Source organism: Culex quinquefasciatus, chromosome 3, assembly GCF_015732765.1.
Source record: "Culex quinquefasciatus strain JHB chromosome 3, VPISU_Cqui_1.0_pri_paternal, whole genome shotgun sequence".
Classification (NCBI taxonomy): domain Eukaryota; kingdom Metazoa; phylum Arthropoda; class Insecta; order Diptera; family Culicidae; genus Culex; species Culex quinquefasciatus.
In genome coordinates, this window is record NC_051863.1 from 95,688,226 (window position 1) to 95,706,568 (window position 18,343).

The 18,343-nt window shown below is 39.6% G+C and overlaps 1 protein-coding gene across 5 annotated transcripts in view; it reads right to left on the reverse strand.

Moving 5' to 3' along the window:
• Nucleotides 1-18,343, reverse strand: part of LOC119770216 (JNK-interacting protein 3) — a 427,739-nt gene that overhangs the window by 40,929 nt on the left and 368,467 nt on the right. The window contains exon 11 of one of the 5 annotated variants that reach the window (XM_038264657.1): nucleotides 397-496. The exons of the other annotated variants lie outside the window; for them this stretch is intronic. Coding sequence (XP_038120585.1) covers nucleotides 402-496 — 95 coding nt within the window. The 3' untranslated portion in view covers nucleotides 397-401. The remainder of the gene's footprint in view (nucleotides 1-396; nucleotides 497-18,343) is intronic. 5 annotated transcript variants of the gene reach the window in all.

An 18,343-nucleotide genomic window follows, 5' to 3' on the forward strand; every position in this document is an offset into this window, starting at 1 on the left:
ATAAAAATTAGTTGCTAAATAGAAATTAGTGAATAGAAACTTGAGTGTTTTAGTGGCTTGCTTGCGATACATCCGACCCTCCCAGTGAAATTAACGGTTCCCCCAGTCCGCCGGAAGAAGTTGTGTTTGCTCGAGAAATTACACTCCGCTCGAATCGAAACTGGACAAAATGAAAACAAAATTTTTGATGGTATTCTGAAGTGCTTCGGAGAACCAGGATACAGGCTAAAAGAATTGCGGGAAAGAATGGAAAAGTATCGGCCACGGCTAGATGAGCGGATGAATAGCGAGACGAACGTATCTCAAACGTAAGCAGGATAGATTGTTGGTTATGCTTCGGCTTTGGCCCATTTGCATTGATTTTCTTGAAGTAGGTAATTATGAAACATAACGTACCTTAATTATTTGGTTATCTCGCACAACTCATCATTTGATGTATTAACTCGCCAAACCAATATATGTGCTGCAGTGTCGCATGCGTCATCCGCATTCTCTTCTAGAAATGAAAAAATAAAAAAAATAAAAAGAAGCGAATCATGAAAAACTAATGACCGATTCTTCGGCTCCTTTAAAAAAAAATCCCAAGTTTTTTCCAGAGTTTTGGCTGTAGTGGCAAAATAAAAGAAGAAACCTCCCAATCTTATTAAATATTTGGAAAGATAATTGATTTTCCTACAAAGAAATATCATGCAGAATGAACCATTAAGTACCTGTGCTTCCCCTGAAATAAAAATGTTGCGTGATGGGACAGCATCGTAAAACTGGACTTTTAAAAGGCACACTACAAAAATCGCTACAGTTTTGCCAGTTTGATTTTTTTAAACTTTTGTTCTCCCTTAGGCTCTTTTTTTTTAATTTGCAAAAATGTCATTTTGGGAACCCTGGGGCTTCCTGAGGGAGCGCTTTATCTTTTTCCAGAAGGCGCAGAACAAATCGGCAACTTGGCAAATTTGCAAAATGCAAAGTTTCTCTTGGGCTCTGCTAAGGGCGCCAAATGGTTTAAGGAGGGCGACAATTTTGTTAAAGAACTTGTTAGTCGACGACTAAACTCGACTAACCTACAGCTCAGCCCTGATCTCCCTTAGGCTCTTTTTTTTTTTTTTGCTTCCTGAGAAGGCGCTTTATCTTTTTCAAGAAGGCGCAGCACAAATCGGAACTTGGCAAATTTGCAAAATGCAAAGTTTCTCTTGGGCCCTGCTAAGGGCGACATTTTTGTTATAGAACTTGTTAGTCGACGACTAACCTCGACTAACCTACAGCTCAGCCCTGGGAAACAATGTCCACCCTAGTTTACGAAGAGCAAAGTAAAAATTGTTTTTGCACTGATTCAATACGGGTTTCGTGTGTTTTGATGTGTGGACTCCACACGACGCTACAATATTCAAAACCCGATTTAATCCCACCTGGGGTGAGATAGACCCTTTCTTACAAAAGGAAGATAACGGCAGTTGAATTTTTTTGAAAGAAGTAGCTAAATAAAGAATGGTCTATTCATTAATCAATTCAAAACTCAACATGATTTTTTCATAAATCTGGAAAGCGCTGGTTTTTGCCTCATTTGCCATGGCCGGGTGTAAGCTGTGTTCGCACACAAGCATTTTCGATTTTTTAAATCAGAACAAATTATTTGTGAGGCAGAGAATTAGCTCACAATTTGCGATGTTCGTAATGTTTTCTGCCTATCGCAAAATTGTTCGTATTCTATGAGTGTTTTTTGCACTTTTCAAAATATCAAGAATTAACGAGAAAACAAAACAATTCCGTCTTGCTCCAGAGCGTTAAAGTGGTTACAAAATGACTGGCACCCGAGAATTTGCCGTGTTGTGAACGATGTAACGGTAAAGCCGCATAAATGTTTTTGAAAGCTTTGAAACGCCTACTGGAATTCACTAAACTGACATTTAGGCGTTAGGCAAAACTGTGAGTTTTCAATAAGCAAGCCAGAAAATTATGTAGTATGCATTTAGGCGTTTTTGGGATTGGGAAGCATACTGCGACTGAGCGCTCGGAGAGACTTCACTACGACAAACGCAAAGGTACCGAATGAACCACCTTGACTCATACGCTGAGTTCATTGCCAAGGAGCCGATACGATGAACCAAAATACAGAATGAGCAAAAAAAATGGCAAAAGAATGAGCATGGGGCTTCAGAACGGATAGCTGCTTGCGTCTAGTTTGCGTTCACTGAAGCTTAGCATAGATAATCATGACAGGCGATGTGTGATGAACGACAATCGATAAAGCAACTTGCACTAAAAGGGGGTAATCTAGTATCAAAACTCTATACGCGCCAGCATCACGCGCCAGCATTGCTCGCGTCTGCATGTGAAGCTCAACTTGACAACTTGTCGACGAAAATCGATCGTCCATGATTTTTTGCAGATTTTTCGAATGAATATTTCTTTAGTAAGAAAGGCAAAAATGGAAATTTTCTTAAATCTGAACGGTAAATCCGAATGAGGTCAAATTTGTTTCAGAACCTCGATTATGGTCTAGATTATGACATGGAGAAAAAAAAATTAATAAAATGCCAAAGGAACAGTTTTGGCATTTGGTGAAAATTGGCTTTTACCTTTTTTAGGGGTTTTTCCCCCTCACAGTGAATTAGTCCACAAGCTGTAAATCAAGAACCACATTACCGACATGGATGAAAATTTGGGAGGATGTAGGGCTCGAAAAATGCAATTTTTTGGATAAATAAACGATTTCAATACTTCAATTTTCGACCGAATTTTCATTTGAAAACCGCCTGATCAGGTGAAAACACACTCCGAGTGCCCTTAAAAAATGGATAAATTCAAATTTGGTATGGAACTGGTTCAGGTTCAGCACATCCCCTTTCAAATGCGCCCAAGAGAGCTTAAATCCATAATGTGGGCTCTGAGAAACCCCCTACCACAAAATTGAGCACTTTTTTACCACACACGGACGTCACGCGTGCTCTACAGTAAATTAAGCGCCAAAAATCGGATATTGAAGATATACCAATTCTGTCATTGTCAAACGATCGGGCGTCGAAAATCGATCGTCCATGATTTTTTGCAGATTTTTCGAATGAATATTTCTCGAGAAATGATTTGGGAACGAAGCTTGATTTGGCGTCGGAGCCAAAAGCAAACCCTATACCTTTCTTTAGTAAGAAAGGCAAAAATAGAGCAAACATAAGCTATGAACAATGTTTTCAATGTATAGGGGTCCTTTAAGTTATAACTGAATCGTTTTATGAAGTTGAGCATATTAGTTGCTTTGAATTCCATCGTGTTGTAATGTTCGATGAAAGTCATTTTAGAATCAAGTATGACTCCTAAATCTCTAACATTTGCACATGTTTCAACTGTCTGGTTGTCTAGTTTCACGTTTATATTTGGCTTATTTATTTTTCTGCTGAACAAGATCGATGTACACTTTTTAATGTTAAGTTGTAAAAGGCTACCATTCAAAAAATATGTTGATTTCGTTCTGGAATCTTGAAGCGTCAGTTTCGTCTTTAATCTGGAAATTAACACCGGTCGTGGTTCTTTTTTGAGATTTTGTTTATCTGGACACCAGACCCAAATCAAATTGGATAGGAGTTAAAATGTTTTGGAAATAGAAAAGAGGTAATCTTCAAAACAATACCATGAAAATAATTTGTCATAAGCGTAGACTTGGCCCCGCCTAGTGAGTAACACTGGGTACACCAACTTGCCATCGGGCATCGCTATCACAAAGGTGAGGTACAAGTAATGGCGTTCTGCTTCTCATTGGTTTTCTACTCGGTCGTACAACGGTTGTCCGCTCCGGATGTGAGTAATTCTGATGAAGCCATACCCGATTGTGTTGCCCATGAAGAACATGCGTCATCGGCCGGTAACTGCAACGAGCGCAAGAAGAAAAAGTTCAAACATTCGCGCGGAGACCATCGCCGGCACTCAGAAACATCCAGCGGTCTTCGGGACCATCACAACTCGTTGAGTTCGTCCTCGCAGTGGTCATCGGGAGTAGTGGTGGGAGAAGCAGCAGGTCCGGAAAGGGTGGACGGCAAAGGACTGGAATCTTTCGGGATCGGCTGGAAGACACCACTCGCGGGAGGCATGTATTTTATTATTATTCTGCGGCGTCGAATCCCTAAACCATGAGCTTGCTCGAATATGCCCAAGAGCACCGATGCCACCGGATGCTTGAATTTGTCCATTTTGGCTTGACTTACTTCTTGTTTAGTTTGCTGCTGCTTCGATGTTGCTACATCCTTGTCCAATCGATTGCGCCTAACTGCCCCTGTTCTAGCACCCTTCGTCACCTTAAACCTCCCGGAACTTATCATTGAACTCGTTAAGCAAGCCGCCAAATGTGATGCGCCTTCCAGCAGATGCAAGTTGATACCGCAATAGTCTTCTCGGGACACAGCTTGGCGCAGATTTCCTGAGCCAGGCTGGCCATAACTTTGAATTTGTTTTCCAATCCGAGTTCGCCTCAGCCTGCTGCAGCTTGGATATTATTTCTGTCGTGCTCTTTGTTGACAACTGAGAAAAACACTGAAACAAAAATCAAGTATAAATGAAATATATTTCAAGTGACCATCTCGTGGCGTTTAAGCTACAACCACTGGGCAGTTCTATCAAACTTTTCCTTTTAATTTTGCTGGGCCAATCACTAGTAAAAAACTTTGGACATACTGAAATAGACGGTCAGTAGTCTCGCTCAGGATTTGGTGCACTTCTGCGCTCGGTGATAGGCAAATCGGAAAAGCCCTTTTAATTTCGCGATGGCCACCAGTAGCCCTCCCCGGCTCTCGATCGCATACCCGCTCTGTTTATTACCCCTTTTTCGTGTAGATCTCGCGAATGAGCAACCCTTGCAGCAAATTTCGATACAGACTCTGCTTCGTGTATTAACACTTATGTTGGGTATCAAAATTGAATTATCCCTGTCTGATATAATCTAATCTAATCAGACCCTATGTTGCAAAAAGACTCTTTCTACAGAAAAAACACTTAACTTTATCGACTTATAATGATGTATTGACCCCAACTTCCCCTACATGGCCTCAACCTTCGCCTTTAGCGTCCTCTTCTTCTCTCGGTCACAAAGCACTTCTTTAGCAGTTCAATCTTCTTTTCCTCCTCCTGGGCACGACCAACAACCAACACTACACCGCTTGTTCTGCACGTTCTTCAGCAGCCAACCTGCGCCGCGGCCTCCGGTCTAGAACCGGCCACCGCGCGTCTTCGATACTCGGCCTCCCGTCGCATGCATTCCGCCGGCCAGCGTCGTTCCACTGTACCGCTTCTGCTGGAATTCGTCGGCGCTCCGGGCTGCCGTCGTCCGCTGGGATGTGTCCGATCCGAGTCGTGGCAGTAGTTGGCCACCGGCGAGATCCGGATCCGTTCGCGCATGCCGCGTAAGTCCGTTTGTTCGGTTCGAGGGCTTCACGTGACTTTGACGGGTAATGATCGCGGACAACCTCGAAAGTGCGATCCGTTCGCTTGCTTGGATCGCCGGGAACTCAGCAACCCCGAAGCGTTGAGAGATGTGGAACCCTCCGATCCGTAGAAACGCACTCCTCTCCCCAACTTGTTCGCTCTCCCGCTCTTTTGCAGCCGAAAGTCGGTTGCTGGTATTGGTGAGGTCGTGTTGGCGTGCAGAAGATGCACGTTTATGGATATATGCTTGTTATTTTAATAATGTTCAAGTGCGTACAAAAATGTTTTCCTCCAAATAAGCTCAAATTACAACAAAATTTTCCTAACGTTACACCTAGCGCAGCCAATCTTTCGAAGTGCCTTAGGATAGATGACGCCTAGCACTCTTCTTGTCATTTATTAACATTTGTAGTGTGCCATTGCATTAGAATGCATTAAAATATCACAAGCGTTAAACCGGCCAGGCCTACTGCGTAAAGCCGTATCGCAGAGATGACTCGTGGGGACACACCACCATACGCTCCGAGATTTGGTTGTATTGGTTGGGAGCACCATGCTAAGAAGGTTTGGTACTCCGGGACCCTCTGGGATGGGACATTGTATTTCCACGAATGCCCTGGACACTATTTGCCGTGGTTATAGCGCCACAACTCGCTCTCTGTAACAGTATTCCTAATTCCAGTCCACTCTCACCAAGTCGTCATGGCCTAGTGGTTAGCATTTTTGCTTACCAATCCAAAGGACGGAGGATCGAACCCCGCCTCGAGCGATTTTGATTTTTCGTTTATATTCATCATTTCAAATTTATGTGTTCTTAATTTTCTCGTTGGGAGCAGATGGGAATCGAACCCAGAACCATTCGCTTACAAAGCGAAGACCATTACCAGTCAGCCACGGCCGCTCCTGTATCAAAATTGAATTATCCCTGTACAATTAAACACAAATAGCGCACAGCGCTACCTAGTTAAGTTGAGGACGGATGACAGGAGGAAAAGATGACAGCTAGAACTGTCAGAGGAAAAGGAGGTGAAGAGGATGACGAAGAAGTGGATTTACGTCGAATATAATTTGCACTCACGCAAAGAAAAAATACTCTAAATTTAAAAAGATCGTTCGTTGGATTAAAAGTTCGCGTTGGTGAATATTCGTAAAAAGTTCAAACTTTTTAATTTAAAAGTTTTAAAGTTTTTGATACTACCATGCACTTCTGGAACAAAATCGTTGTATCGATGAAAGTTTTTTACTTCTATTATAAGAAGAAACTTTTTATGGCAACAATGAATAACATTCAACATTACAGTGATGATTTTCGAAAAATGTGATGGATTTTATTTCTATTTTAATTTTTATTTTAACATCAAAACTGCTGCTTATGCTGCTTAACATCGCGGCCTACATTTTGGAGCGCGACAGCGAAGTAGAGAACAGGGTAGTCTCGTTGCCGGCCATCATCAGGACAGGCTTGGAGGAGTTGGCCATTGGGTGTTAATTCGGGAAGGTAAGTCGACGTTTTCCGACTGGGAAGTGAAGCGCCTGAACCGATAGTTCCCGATCGCATCGTCCTCCTTCGAGAATGGCACAGACGTTGCCAGTTCATCCGGCCGAAGCTGCGCCGTCGCGAGTTGAGAGTTTGCGGGCGGGAGTTGCTGAAAGAGTTTGGAAGTAAATTAAATTGGCTAGACACTGAACACATTCTCAATACTCACCGGTAACTTCTTCGGTATTCCAGGTAGATGTTTTTTTATCAGGTTCGTCGGATATCGCTCCAACCTCTGGAAGTAATCCGAGTACAACAGCTTCAGGACCTGCGGCTTTCGTACAGACGGTCCATCCAGAACTGGTGCATACTGTTCTTTTGGATGTTTAGGTAATAATCGTCAAACATATCCCGCAACGAGAAATGGACTGCGGACCCTCAGGACATCTCACACTGTCCCGTCATCACTTCCGGCACATTATGCTGCTGATGGTCGTAAACCGCCAGCACCGAGTGCAACATCCGCGCTGACCACCTCCGATCGCTTCTCGTCGTTTCCCTCTTCCGTCGGATCCTTCTCATCACCGTTAAAATTAACTTTATCGAATACAACCGGTGCAAATTCACATCCGCATAAACGGCGTCCTACAAAAACAAACAAAATCAAACACAAACGCCACCAAACACCCAAGCTTCCTTCTTACCCATTTCGGTCGTGAAACAGCTGCAGATCCAGCAGGAAGCTGGCCTCATCCTTTTGAAAACCAACTTTCCCCTAATCCCCTAACCTTGTTCAGCACCATCCTCCTTCGAAGGTATCCGCGTCCAAGTCCTGGCTGCGGACGCGTTCTGTTTTGATTGACGTCGTGGACCACCACTCACTAACCACCGGAATCACCTAAACGTTTGTTTACATTTGGACTTAGACGTACACGGTTTCACGAGAACGACAAAATGAAAGAAATTATACAGTCGAATTAAAAGTTAAAACTTTTAAATAAGCTAGCAATGAGATTTTCAAAAACTGTAGCAGTAAAAGTTTTCATTTTCAAAACAAGAAAACAACTTTTAATGTAGCAAATTTTAACCACTTATTAATTCAAAAGTAAGTTACTTTTGTCATTACCATAATATTTTTTTGTGTGCTCGAACTAATCGGTCGTTCATTCTCCAAAATCCCACAGCGTTTTTATTTGCTGTCCGTGTTGGACTCGTTCCCCGAAAGATTAATTTCCCCCGTGGAAAGCGCCCCAGCAGTGATATAATCACCAGTGCTCGCCCGAAACCGCTCCAGAGTTCTTTTCTGGACCTCGCGCTGTCCGCACGGCTGTGAATTTGCCCCGAAGTTTCGCCACGCTAAAGTGCCCGGTGTGTCCGGCTTGTGCCCCCCGAAAACGATCCCGTCCCGGGCCGTAAGCTGCCCCGAATCCCCGTAACCGCAGTGTCCCCCATCAACTTATATGGCTATGGTTTGCGATCTGTGATACACTCAAACCCCGATGGTTTGACACCAACTGTTGTCAAACGAACGGGGTCACTTTTTAGTTTGACACCCCTTTTACACGGAGTTCACACACACTACCGAACGTTTGTTTTGATAGTGTGCGTAAGCGCCGTGTAAAAAGTGACAGTTCGTCACTTTTTAGTTTGACTTTGACCAACCAACGTCAAACGTGTCATACGAAAAAGTGATCAACCACAGGGGGTTGAGTGTATTTAGCTTTAATCTAACTGTGTTCCAATTTATTTATTATTTTGTGTTTTAATTTAATTTAAGTTTTACATAAAGACGCTTAAAAAGACAAATACACAAACATCCTCATCCTTAATCCCTATGCATGCTACTGTAGTTACTCCCTAAGCTCCTATTTACCCTTAATGGGGCGGGGTAAAGGTAGAACGATTTAGTCACAACGGTAAAAAAATTTAACTTGATTTTAACATTATTATGCCAAACGGCGATTATGCCAAATGACCATTATGCCAAACTTCTATGCCAAACGGCATTATGCCAAACAGCTTTATGCCAAATAGGATACACTCATTTACAGGAATATTTTTTCTGTGTAGAAGGCAAACACCAAATTCAACAGTTAATGGGGCTTTTGTTCATTATTTGTCATAAAAAGATGAAAATTATAAAAAATGTTGAGGACAGAACCAGTGTGCGGAGGGCCCCCACCTTCCGCACGTCGCAGGCTCACAAGTGGCTGCCACCCAGTTTGTTTGACTGGGCAGTCTGCCACTTTGTGACGCAACACAGCGCGTCGATGTTTTTGTGTAGCTGTCTAATGTTTGTTGTGCGATCGTCCATTCTTCTTCCGACCAGAGTCAAGATTAAACGTATTTTATTATTGTAAAGTTTTATTTTATTGCGTATCGTGCGCTGATTCCGTGGCCCTGCCGTAGGTTCCCACGCGACATCACGTCCCGCGCACCGGATACGACAGAAAATAATATTGATTTTTAGGCCAGTTTTGACAAAGAACTTTGTCCTAAGGGCTCACACACGCACACATTGAAAGACACAGTTTGTGTCGAACTATTCGACTTGGGGCAATATGGGTATCAAAATTCATGGTTTTTGAAACTGGTAATGAAAATGGTCATTTTGACCGGATTGGCCACACCCGGACCGAATAGGCCACACCCGGAGTGGCCAGTGCCCTCGGGAAGGTTCTACCGGGGGGACATTAATCGAACCATACGACTTGGGGCAATATGGATAAAAAAAATTCATGGTTTTTTAAACTGGTGATGAAAATTGCCATTTCGACCGGATTGGCCACACCCGGAGTGGCCAGTGCCCTCGGGAAGGTTCTACCGGGGGGACATTAATCGAACCATACGACTTGGGGCAATATGGGTATCAAAATTCATGGTTTTTGAAACTGGTAATGAAAATGACCATTTTGACCGGATTGGCCACACCCGGAGTGGCCATTCCCTTGGAGGAAGGTCTTCCCGGGGACTTGGGGCAATATGGGTATCAAAATTCATGGTTTTTGATACTGGACATGAAAATTACCATTTTGATTGTGGTGGTCATAACCTAGAGTAGCCGGTTCCTTCTGGGAGGTTCTTCTGGGGGACATTTTCCGAACCATACTTGTTTTGGAAATATTTTCGTGTTTTGGCAATTTATTTCCACAGAGGTGCCAAAGATTGAAAACATTTTATAGGAATAAATTATTTAGGATTAAATACATAGGCAATGTTTTAAAAATATAAAATAAAATAGAATTTTTTTTTGGAGTTTTGTACAAAGTTCTTTGTCATATTGGTCATGTAGAGCATAACCACCTGCACCTTTTTTTTACTAAAGCTCATAAAGCAAGTTTTATTGTATACAGTCATGCCTCATATTCGGAACAGTTTACAGATCGGGCAATGTTCAAAAAATCATACCAAATCGATAATTGAACTTGGTGATTATGATTCGCTTTTACCTTCATTTGAAAGCTTTTCTCTTGATCTTTCGTATGCTGTATCAAACAACTCTAAATTTTAACTTTTAAATAAAGTTTTTCAAGAAAAATGTTGACCTTTAAAATCCACAAATTCAGAACACTTATTTCATACGGATGTGAACAAACTTTGGAACTCTCCAGGAGTACATATTTATGACAACATAATGACTTCACATACTGCAACCAGTGAAACTCAAGCTTAGTGATGTTTTATCCATGGTCTGATAACTTTTTTGTGAAAATATCAGTAGAATTCAGGTGTTCCACAATTGTGGGAGGCACAATAACATCCCATAATCATGGAACAGGCAATTTGGAGGCAGTGTTTAGCTGCTCAGGATAAAATAGTCTTGAAATGAAGTTGTTTGTTCAAAAAGTACTACTCTTACTAGTGAAATAACAAAAAAATGTCAAAATAAAGGTCCTAAAAATAGTAGGGTCGAGAGAAAAGCTGCATTTGGTGTTCTGTGTTTGTGGGTGTTTCGAATATGTGGGATGACTGTACTACTAAGACACATTCAGTGAGTTTTAAGAATCGTATAGGCAATCAAACGTCAAAATTACCCCCCACTAGAGGGCGCTCAATCTTGGGGTGATGTTTGCATTATAACCTACAGCCAGTAAATTGGTTTGAAATTTGAAATTGTTTTATTTCATCATAAAATCGACATTAATAGCCAATTATACCATTTTCAGGTAAGAAATAAATAGCTTAATTGATATAAACGAAAATATTTTTGTGATGGCCGATTTAACCTGTTCATTATCTGATTCAAAATAAGGGAATATTTTAATCAACCAAAACCTAACTAATCAATTGAGAATGTAGATTATTCAAGTGGACACTTCTACCATAAAAGCAAAGATCTGCTTGAAAAATGATAATTGGATTGATTTTCAAAATTAGCAATCTAACCTCATTCTCGCGTTTTCAATCCGGATCTCAGAATTTTTAATGAAAAAGGCAACTTAGCAAAAAAAATCTAAAAGTCAGTCGATAGAACTTATTATTTCTTACCTCCTGTTAACTTTATTTTATTCCAAAAGATCAATTTTCAAAAAACCTTTAAATAGTTTTCACTCCCCTTTGCACTTATCGCGCAAAAACGTAAACGTAACCTTGCACCAAAGTTCTCCTACTCGAATGTAGGTGGCGAATAGAGTTTTTAGCTTTGGTTTTGGGGGCCTATAAAATAAAACTGTAAAGTATTGCCGTTCAAGAGCCAAACGACATGCGACACCTAGTGTTGAGTAGCAGAACAGAGCGAAGAATGTCGATTGAAATTTCCGCCCTTTGAGGTTATGTATGCGAATTCTGATTTGTTAAATTCCAGCGTTCAAAACAACTTTTGAGCAAAAATTCGAGCTGATACTTTGTTAACTTTTGATACTCTATCATTTTAAACAATATTATTTTTTCAAAATTATTTTTTTTCAAAATTATTTTTATTGCGTTAATTGATAGAGGTCAAAAAGTTTACACTCGTACTGCTTGAATTTTTTCTCAAAAGTTGTTCTAAGAGCTGTAAAATCAATTTTAAGTTTGCATTCCTATGTAACCGAACAGCGAAAATTGGAATCGTCATTCTTCGATGCTTTGCGCCATCTGTCGGAATTTTTGAGCTTTTAATCGCGAATGAGCACGGACGAACGGACATGACACCAGCGTTTTGATTTTGAAGCTGTTCTTCTTTTTCTCCTTCTTATTCTTTTTCTCTGCATGCCTTCAGGGCGAGAATGCAAATGTCAAAACAAATTTTGACAGTTTGCTTGATTTCTGAGTTAGATTCGTCGGTTGATAGAACGTTTCATAAACATCGAATTGCTAGTTTAATTTAATGAAATGGGACGGAAGTGCAATGTTTCTTCGAATTTCCCCTGAATCCTGCAGTGGGTGGAGTTAACCCGAGCATGGGTAAATAACAAGGGAAATGCGTAATAATACCTTTCTCTGGTATCAATACCAAATTTTGGTATTCCTGGACCCTTAAAAATTTGTCTTAAGGATTATGCAAGAGCAAAATGTGGTGTCATACCAATTTAAGGTATTGTTTTGATATTGCAAAATTGCAGAATTTGTCAATGGTCGAACACCACATTTTTGTATTATTTTGGTATTAAAGTGTTTTACCAAATTCCTCTGAAACTATGGGAAAATTTTGACCAATTTTGACAAAATAATTAATTTTGCGCTAAATGATTTCTCAAAGCGAATGCTTTCATTGAAAACCGGAAATTTCAAACTTGATTTTAAACATTTTTGATATACCCCCTACAGAAATGACTTAAAATTGTGGAAAATTTTCTAAGTCAGGATGGCACATTTTGGTATTATTTTAGTATTAAAGTGTTTTATCAAATTCCTCTGAAACTATGGGAAAATTTTGACCAATTTTGACAAAATAATTAATTTTGCGCTAAAATGATGTCCCAAAGCGAATGCTTTCATTGAAAACCGGAAATTTCAAACTTGATTTTAAACATTTTTGATATACCCCCTACAGAAATGACTTAAAATTGTGGAAAATTTTCTAAGTCAGGATGGCACATTTTGGTATTATTTTGGTATTAAGGTGTTTTATCAATTTCCTCTGAAACTATGGGAAAATGTTGACCAATTTTGACAAAATAATTAATTTTGCGCTAAAATGATGTCTAAAAGCGAATGCTTTCATTGAAAACCGAAATTTAAAACTTGATTTTAAACATTTTTGATATACCCCCTACAGAAATGACTTGAAATTGTGGAAAATTTTCTAAGTCAGGATGGCACATTTTGGTATTATTTTGGTATTAAAGTGTTTTATCAAATTCCTCTCAAACTATGGGAAAATTTTGACCAATTTTGACAAAATAATTAATTTTGCGCTAAAACGAGGTCTCAAAGCGAATGCTTTCATTGAAAACCGGAAATTTCAAACTTGATTTTAAAATTTTTGATATACCCCCTACAGAAATGACTTGAAATTGTGGAAAATTTTCTAAGTCAGGATGGCACATTTTGGTATTATTTTGGTATTAAGGTGTTTTATCAATTTCCTCTGAAACTATGGGAAAATTTTGACCAATTTTGACAAAATAATTAATTTTGCGCTAAAATGATGTCTCAAAGCGAATGCTTTCATTGAAAACCGGAAATTTCAAACTTGATTTTAAACATTTTTGATATACCCCCTACAGAAATGACTTGACATTGTGGAAAAATTTCTAAGTCAGGATGCCACATTTTGGTATTATTTTGGTATTGAAAGGTTTCATCAATTTTCTCTGAAACTATGGATTTTTTTTAAATTTTTGACGAGATAATTAATTTTGCGCTAACTTGACTTGAAACCCAAAAATGTTAAAACTGATTTAAATTTTTTTTTGTGATATACCCACTAATATTTTTTTCAAAAACGTTGAAATTTTTCTAAGTTGGGATAACCAAATACTTTGAAAAACGAGTCAATCAACAGCACTAGCGTGCACAGGGTGGGGCAACATGGGGCAACTGCCCCACCATCCTCAGAAATTTGTTCTACATTTGGTCAGGGGGTGTCCACAAATGACGTATTTTTCAAAACTTCCATATTATTGCCCCACCTTCCTCAAAGAGCTGGGCACGCTAGTGATCAACAGATCATTGAATTTTGGTGAATTTCAATCCAGTTTCATTTTAATAATACTTATTTTTCAATCTTGTTATTTTTCAGAAGCTACAGCCGTTCATCAATGACAAATGCATTCGGTGTGGTGAAGAATATCACTAAAAACAACATGGAATCATCAGGTGAGTAGATTTGGTTGTTGCATAAGGATCATTTACGTTTTTTTTCACTAACTGCAACTGCTGCACTAAAAATGGTATGAAAATACCAAATTTTGGTATTACTTGTGCATATACCAACGACCAAAATGTGCCTTGGTTGCCCAGTAATAGATGGTAAAATACCATGAAATCAAACCAATATCATGTTTGTGGAAGACCACAGGAATACCAAAATATGATTTTCCAAGGGCGCGGGAATACCTAAAATTAAAACCATGACAATACCAAGTTTTGGTATTCAAGCAATGTTCAAAAATCCAGAAGACCTCAACTTGGTATTGAAATGATTTTATTTTGTGGTATTATTTTACCTTTGGAATAACATGGTATGGTATTGTTGTGCCCTTCCACATACAAGCTTTTGGTATGATTTCATGGTATTTTACCATCTATTACTGGGCAACCAAGGGCACATTTTGGTCGCTGTTATTTGCCCAAGTAATACCAAAATTTGGTATTCCCGTGTTATTTACCCCTGCTCGGGTTTTGCGGGTTGCGGTCGCGCGTTGATCAGCACTCGTGCGCCTTGGAAACCAAGTGCGGGTCGAGCGAAGTACTAAGCAGTGCCATCATCCCTGCAGCCAAAGGCGGGTTGAACTCCGGCGGCTTTTTGTACCGGCAAGCTGAAGGCGGGTCAACCTTAGACGCCGAGAACCCGAGCGTTCTTTAGGAGACGATGACGTGGTGCGGATGAAACATGCGGTTATCCCGAGTACTCGTGCGCCCTGGCGAGAACGTACGGGTCAAGCAAGAAACTCGGAAGATTGGAGAGAACTATAATCAGTCTGAGTGGAACGGAAAGGCTACGCGAATGTGCCTTCCACTGTAGGCAAGCCTTGAGATATGCTTGATGATCATATTTGTCGAGCAAATAATAAAAATAAACAACATTTTGTTTTGTTTAAACAAACCTAGACTTCACAAAAAAGATTCACGCGACGGAACAACCGTTCGATATCCTTGCGCAGCCTAACGTGCATCTTGGCAGTCGGATCGTTAATCAAAGCTGCCATTTCGATCACGGCGTCTTTTTCAGGGGGGTAGTATTTTTTGAGAAATAGCAAGAAAACTGTCATGTACATATGAAAGTGTGGAACATCCCCGTTCATTTGCGGGGCGAACGAAAATCTTTGGTCGGGAAAAATCATGGAAAAATCATCATTCCTATGGGGCCAAATTTCGTCTATTTCAATTTAGTATTGTTATAAGTCTACATGGGCAAGATTTATGGTTCAGATCATATGATTTCTTATGGGAAATGATGCAAGGAACATTTTTCCTGAAGCACGCAAAGTGATTGAAAATAAGGGAAAAAAGTTATAAAGGTTTTGTTGGAAATTTGGGAGATTTTCTGATAAAATTGCACACCTCTTTCCCAAAAACCGCAATGTTTTTGATATTCAGATCATTATTTTGATTAATTCTTTTTTGAGAAATGTTTCTGGGCCCATTGAGTATTTAAATCACTACCGAAAAGTGTAATTGGTTGGGTTTATGCTCAACTGTAAGCCACTTTTATGAATTTTGGATTTCAACCGAATAAACATATTTTTGTTTGTTTTTGTTATAAAATGTACCGTTTCCATTAGATTTTCACATTTGTATTAGTCTTATTAAACCTCACAAGAGATCTCGTACTTATTTTGAGGTCAGGTGATAATATTGTAAATCAAAATCAAATCAAACCATCATCATTAACGACCCCAGGTCTTTTGTGGTCTCTATTGCAAGTTTCTGCTCGAACCTAGGAGTCCGAAGGCTTGAATGGGGAGAGCACCCAAACCTCTTTCTACTCCAAGGAACCTTCTACCCCAGTGTTTGAACCACTAGCGTGCCCAGGGTGGGGCAACATGGGGCAGTTGCCCCACCATCCTCGGAAATTTGTTCTAAAATTGGGCAGGGGGTGTCCATAAACGACGAAATATTCAAAACTCTAATATTTTTGCCCCACCTTCCTTGAGGACCTGGGCACGCTAGTGGTTTGAACTGACGACCTTTGGATTGCGAGTCCAACCGCCGCCAGCGATTCCACCGGAGTGAGCTTGGTTTGGTGTGTTGTTTGTACTTATGGCATGGAGACGACTCCTACACCTGGAATAACTTAACGGCCTAACAACAACCAAGGCCGGGACCGACGTTTTACTTCATCATCCGATGGAAGGTTGGAGCAGATGGGAATCGAACCCAGGATCATCCGCTTACAAAGCGGACAGCGTAACCATTCGGCCACGCACTGCCACTGTGATCAATTATTTGTGTGTTTTTTTAGCAAAACAATAGGGACGTGGCGTTACATCGTGCTGCCATCTGGTTTTTTTAAGTGCAAGAGTGTAAAAGTGCTGAGTCATCGTCTAAAAATAGACGGCGTCCTATCTCGCCCAGCAAAATGAAGTCGATAAAGTAGTCGGTTTCGATGAGAAAAAGTGGAAAACGTGGTCTAAAAATAGCGACGCCATCCCCCTATTTAATTGTTGTATTGTTCGTTGTTTCAAATTTGGATGCCAGACTTGTTTAGTATGTTAAGCTCAATTATTTGAGATTAAATTAATAGATTTACATACATTTAAACTTTTTAATGATTTTTACGCAATATTTATGTTATTACCAATAATTGCAAGTTCAACTCTGTAGTTTCAATACAAATAATATAGCCCAAATGGAAATACAAATTAACAAAAGGCATAGAAATAGAAACTCTGTGATTATATTTACACTGCATGTCTCAATTAGATACAAAACATATCATGTGGACCATGTACTCACAAAAAAAGTGAAAATTTAATGTAAACGGTACATTTTATAACCAAATTATTTCTCAAAAAAGAATTCATCGAAATAATGATCTGAATATCAAAAACATTGTGGTTTTTGGGAAAGGGGTGTGCAATTTTATCAGAAAATCTCCCAAATTTTCAATAAAACCTTTATAACTTTTTTCCCTTATTTTCAATCACTTTGCGTGCTTCAGGAAAAATGTTCCTTGCATCATTTCCCATAAGAAATCATATGATCTGAACCATAAATCATGCCCATGTAGACTTATAACAATACTAAATTGAAATAGACGTAATTTGGCCCCATAGGAAAAAAGTTCAAAAACTTCAAATGAGGATAACTTTGATTTTCCCCGACCAAAGATTTTCGTTCGCCCCGCAAATGAACGGGGATGTTCCACACTTTCATATGTATATGACAGTTTTCTTGCTATTAGCATAGCATAGCATAGCATAGCATAACGGGTCTGCACCACGCTGTAGGGGGTGCCACAATGGTCAATTCAATATTCTTAGACAATTTGATTGCTGCCCGGTACAACCAAGAATATCTAAGAACGTAAATTTCCACACTGTGCTCCAAGGCTACGCCCATACAGTCCCGTGGGGATTTGGGAGGGGATGTTTTTGTTGTTCACTAGTGGCAAATGTGCAGGGAACCCATGCGACTTTTAAAAGTGAACGGAATATTTTTGGGAGGTTTGGAATGGGGGTTAGGGGAATTTCATCGGGCCGACGATGAAAATGGTTGAGTGCGTAATGTATTTAATGATTTGAATGTTTGTAAGTGTAAATGTGAGTCTGTAGTGTATTATCTAATAAGCATATAGTTTTGTAATAATGATAAATAATAAATATAATAAATATAGTAAATAAAATAAATATAATAAATATAATAAATACAGTGGACTCTCTCGTTGTCGATATTGAAGGGACCGTCGAGAGCGGGAGTTATCAAATTATAGAACGGAAAATCAAAGCAATCTATTTGAAGGGACTGAAAAATTTATTGACAGCTGGAGCAATATTGATATCGAGAAGATCGACAGCCAGAGAGTCCACTGTACAATCAAGATGATTCCAGGAAGCTGTAAAAAAAACAGTGATTCAAAATATAAATGCTCCAGATGGTTCCCATGCTGTTTTAGAAAGTTTCGTTAATTTAAGCAATTTGATCATATATGGTATGAGGAGATGGTATATTACAGGAAAGGAATAGGATAAAGAATAATATGAACATTTAAATAAATCATATAGTGAGTAGACAAATTTACATGTAAACATTTAATTTAAAATAATTCCAGGAAGCTGTAAAAAATGAAAATAATTTTAAAACTAATACTCCAGATGGAAACACAAATAAAACAACAAAGACACAAGAATCCTAAAACGCGGCTTCGCACCTTCC